Source organism: Acyrthosiphon pisum, chromosome X, assembly GCF_005508785.2.
Source record: "Acyrthosiphon pisum isolate AL4f chromosome X, pea_aphid_22Mar2018_4r6ur, whole genome shotgun sequence".
Classification (NCBI taxonomy): Eukaryota; Metazoa; Arthropoda; class Insecta; order Hemiptera; family Aphididae; genus Acyrthosiphon; species Acyrthosiphon pisum.
Window position 1 is genome coordinate 60,234,983 of NC_042493.1, and position 2,212 is coordinate 60,237,194.

The 2,212-nt window shown below is 26.3% G+C and overlaps 1 protein-coding gene across 1 annotated transcript; it reads left to right on the forward strand.

Moving 5' to 3' along the window:
• Window positions 1–48: 48 nt before the first annotated feature.
• LOC103310531 lies at window positions 49–1,561 on the forward strand. The gene is made up of 2 exons (XM_029487814.1): window positions 49–282; window positions 354–1,561. Exons 1-2 carry the CDS (start codon window positions 222–224, stop codon window positions 1,427–1,429), a joined length of 1,137 nt encoding a protein of 378 aa, XP_029343674.1. The 5' UTR covers window positions 49–221; the 3' UTR covers window positions 1,430–1,561.
• Window positions 1,562–2,212: the final 651 nt, after the last annotated feature.

A 2,212-nucleotide genomic window follows, 5' to 3' on the forward strand; every position in this document is an offset into this window, starting at 1 on the left:
GACTTCATAGGTTAGTTATTTCATTCCTAAATATATGTTATTGAAAATGTTTAATTCATTTTTACATTTAAATTAATAGTTTTCCAAAAGACGAGGTGTTATGTGAAAAATGGGTAACAGCATTACAAAAAGACTACAAATTTGAGGTAAAGAAAAGTCATCGCATATGTAGTAAACATTTTGATGAACAAGATTTTATTAAAAGTACATTTGGCAATCTTATGCTAAAACCAGGATCTATTCCAAAAATATTTGTTAGTGCTCAACGTTCATTATTTAAAGGCAAGTTTACCTAATATAAGTAATAAATTGTTGTATGCATAAATTATATCATGTAATTTCTTAACTTTTAGAGAATGTTCCAAATACTTTACTATACAAAACAGACGAAAACAATTTTGTGATTGAGCTGCAAAAAGTATTAGATGATCTTCTAAATGATGAAGATACAGCAGATTTTGGAAAGTGCTTTAAGAGCACATATTCACACAGAGCAGAAAAGTGGGCCTATTTCAATAGAAAACATGTTGGTATTAATACTAACATGTACTTTGAAGCACTTCATAAATCTATAAAATATTGTTATTTAGAAGGCAAAAACTGCAAACGTTTAGATTTATCGATTAATGCCCTAATGTCATTAGCAAGAGATAAAAGTTTTAAAAGAATCATTAAAATTTCAAAACAAAAAATGTCTCACAAACTGACGCAAATTATTGCAGCTCACAATAAAAGTACAAAAATTACACCAGACATGGTTGTTGAAGTGAATGGTAATTGGTTGGTTAATTCCGAGACAGATATACATACTCAATATAGAGTCAAAAAAACAACAATATCATGTGAGTGTCTATTACGGTGTAATATCTGTAAAATATGTGTACACACTTATAAATGTACTTGCATAAATAATGTTATTTATTTTAACATTTGTAAACATATACATGCATGTGCTAAACGACAGACTGTAACAGATTCAGAAACAGTACAAAATGAAAACCAGTCTTTGCCATTACCATGTGATATAGCTGTCGATAATGGATTTTTACAAAAACAAAAAAAATTGAAGCAAAATGAAAATATAATGAAAAACAATGAAGAAATTAAAAACAAATTAGAAATGATACTTGGTATGCATAGTCGAGCAAATATGAATGAAGAAGATCAAATGTATATAATTAAACAGTGCGATAACATGTTGACAATGTTAGGAAAAAAAATAGATTTTAAGAAAACATCAAACTTAGAATTGACAAGAAAAAGAAAAATTGAACCACAAGCAAGATTTATTTCAAAAAAAAAAGTACCAAATCAACATCTATCAACTCTATCATCAATTGAAGGTACACAAATTAGAGAGTCGTTGAAAAATTCCACTAAATTTTTAACTATAAGTACTACACCAGCATTCGATCATTCTTATTTGTAAATAATATTTAATTATTTAATTATGATTTATTTTTTTTTTGACATATATATGAGGACTTACAACATGACAATATTAAATTTACAATTTTTAAAACGTAAAACTTATTGGAAATTATAATTATTATAACTGTAGGTAGACTGCATGTTTGTATTAACAATTTTTTAAAATTTGAAACTTATTTTAAATTATTATTCTTACTTGTAAACAATATTTAATTATTTAATTATGATTAACAGTTTTTTAAAACTTGAAACTTATTTTAAATTATTCTTATTATTGTATTGTGACAAATTTTTAAAACGTAGTTAAAAATTATAAAATGTTCAATCTCTATAGCTAAGGAACGATGAATATAAGTTTTTTTCCCTTGATTTTTATTATCAACGATAACTGATAAGATGATAGGGATTAGACTAGACGTGATTCACGGTGGTGGACATTTTTGACACCATGGATCACAAAAAATTTTCTCCTGGGATGATCCAATCGTGATATTATTATGTTCGTGATCCAGGAATCAGACACACTCTTTATACCGTGATCCAGCCACAGATGTATGAAAATATTTTTTAATACCTAGTATTTTTATACACAGGGTATATCTTATGTCATTGTATGCTTGGTTATTTAACGATTATGGATCGATGACATAGAATTTTGTTATATTGAAGTCTTTTTTCTTTATTTTTAACAATTTAAATTTTTTCATTATTTGAATATTTAACAATGGATATAAATCATACGTTATTGTTTATGTTGGATGTGCAATGTGCATACAATTGA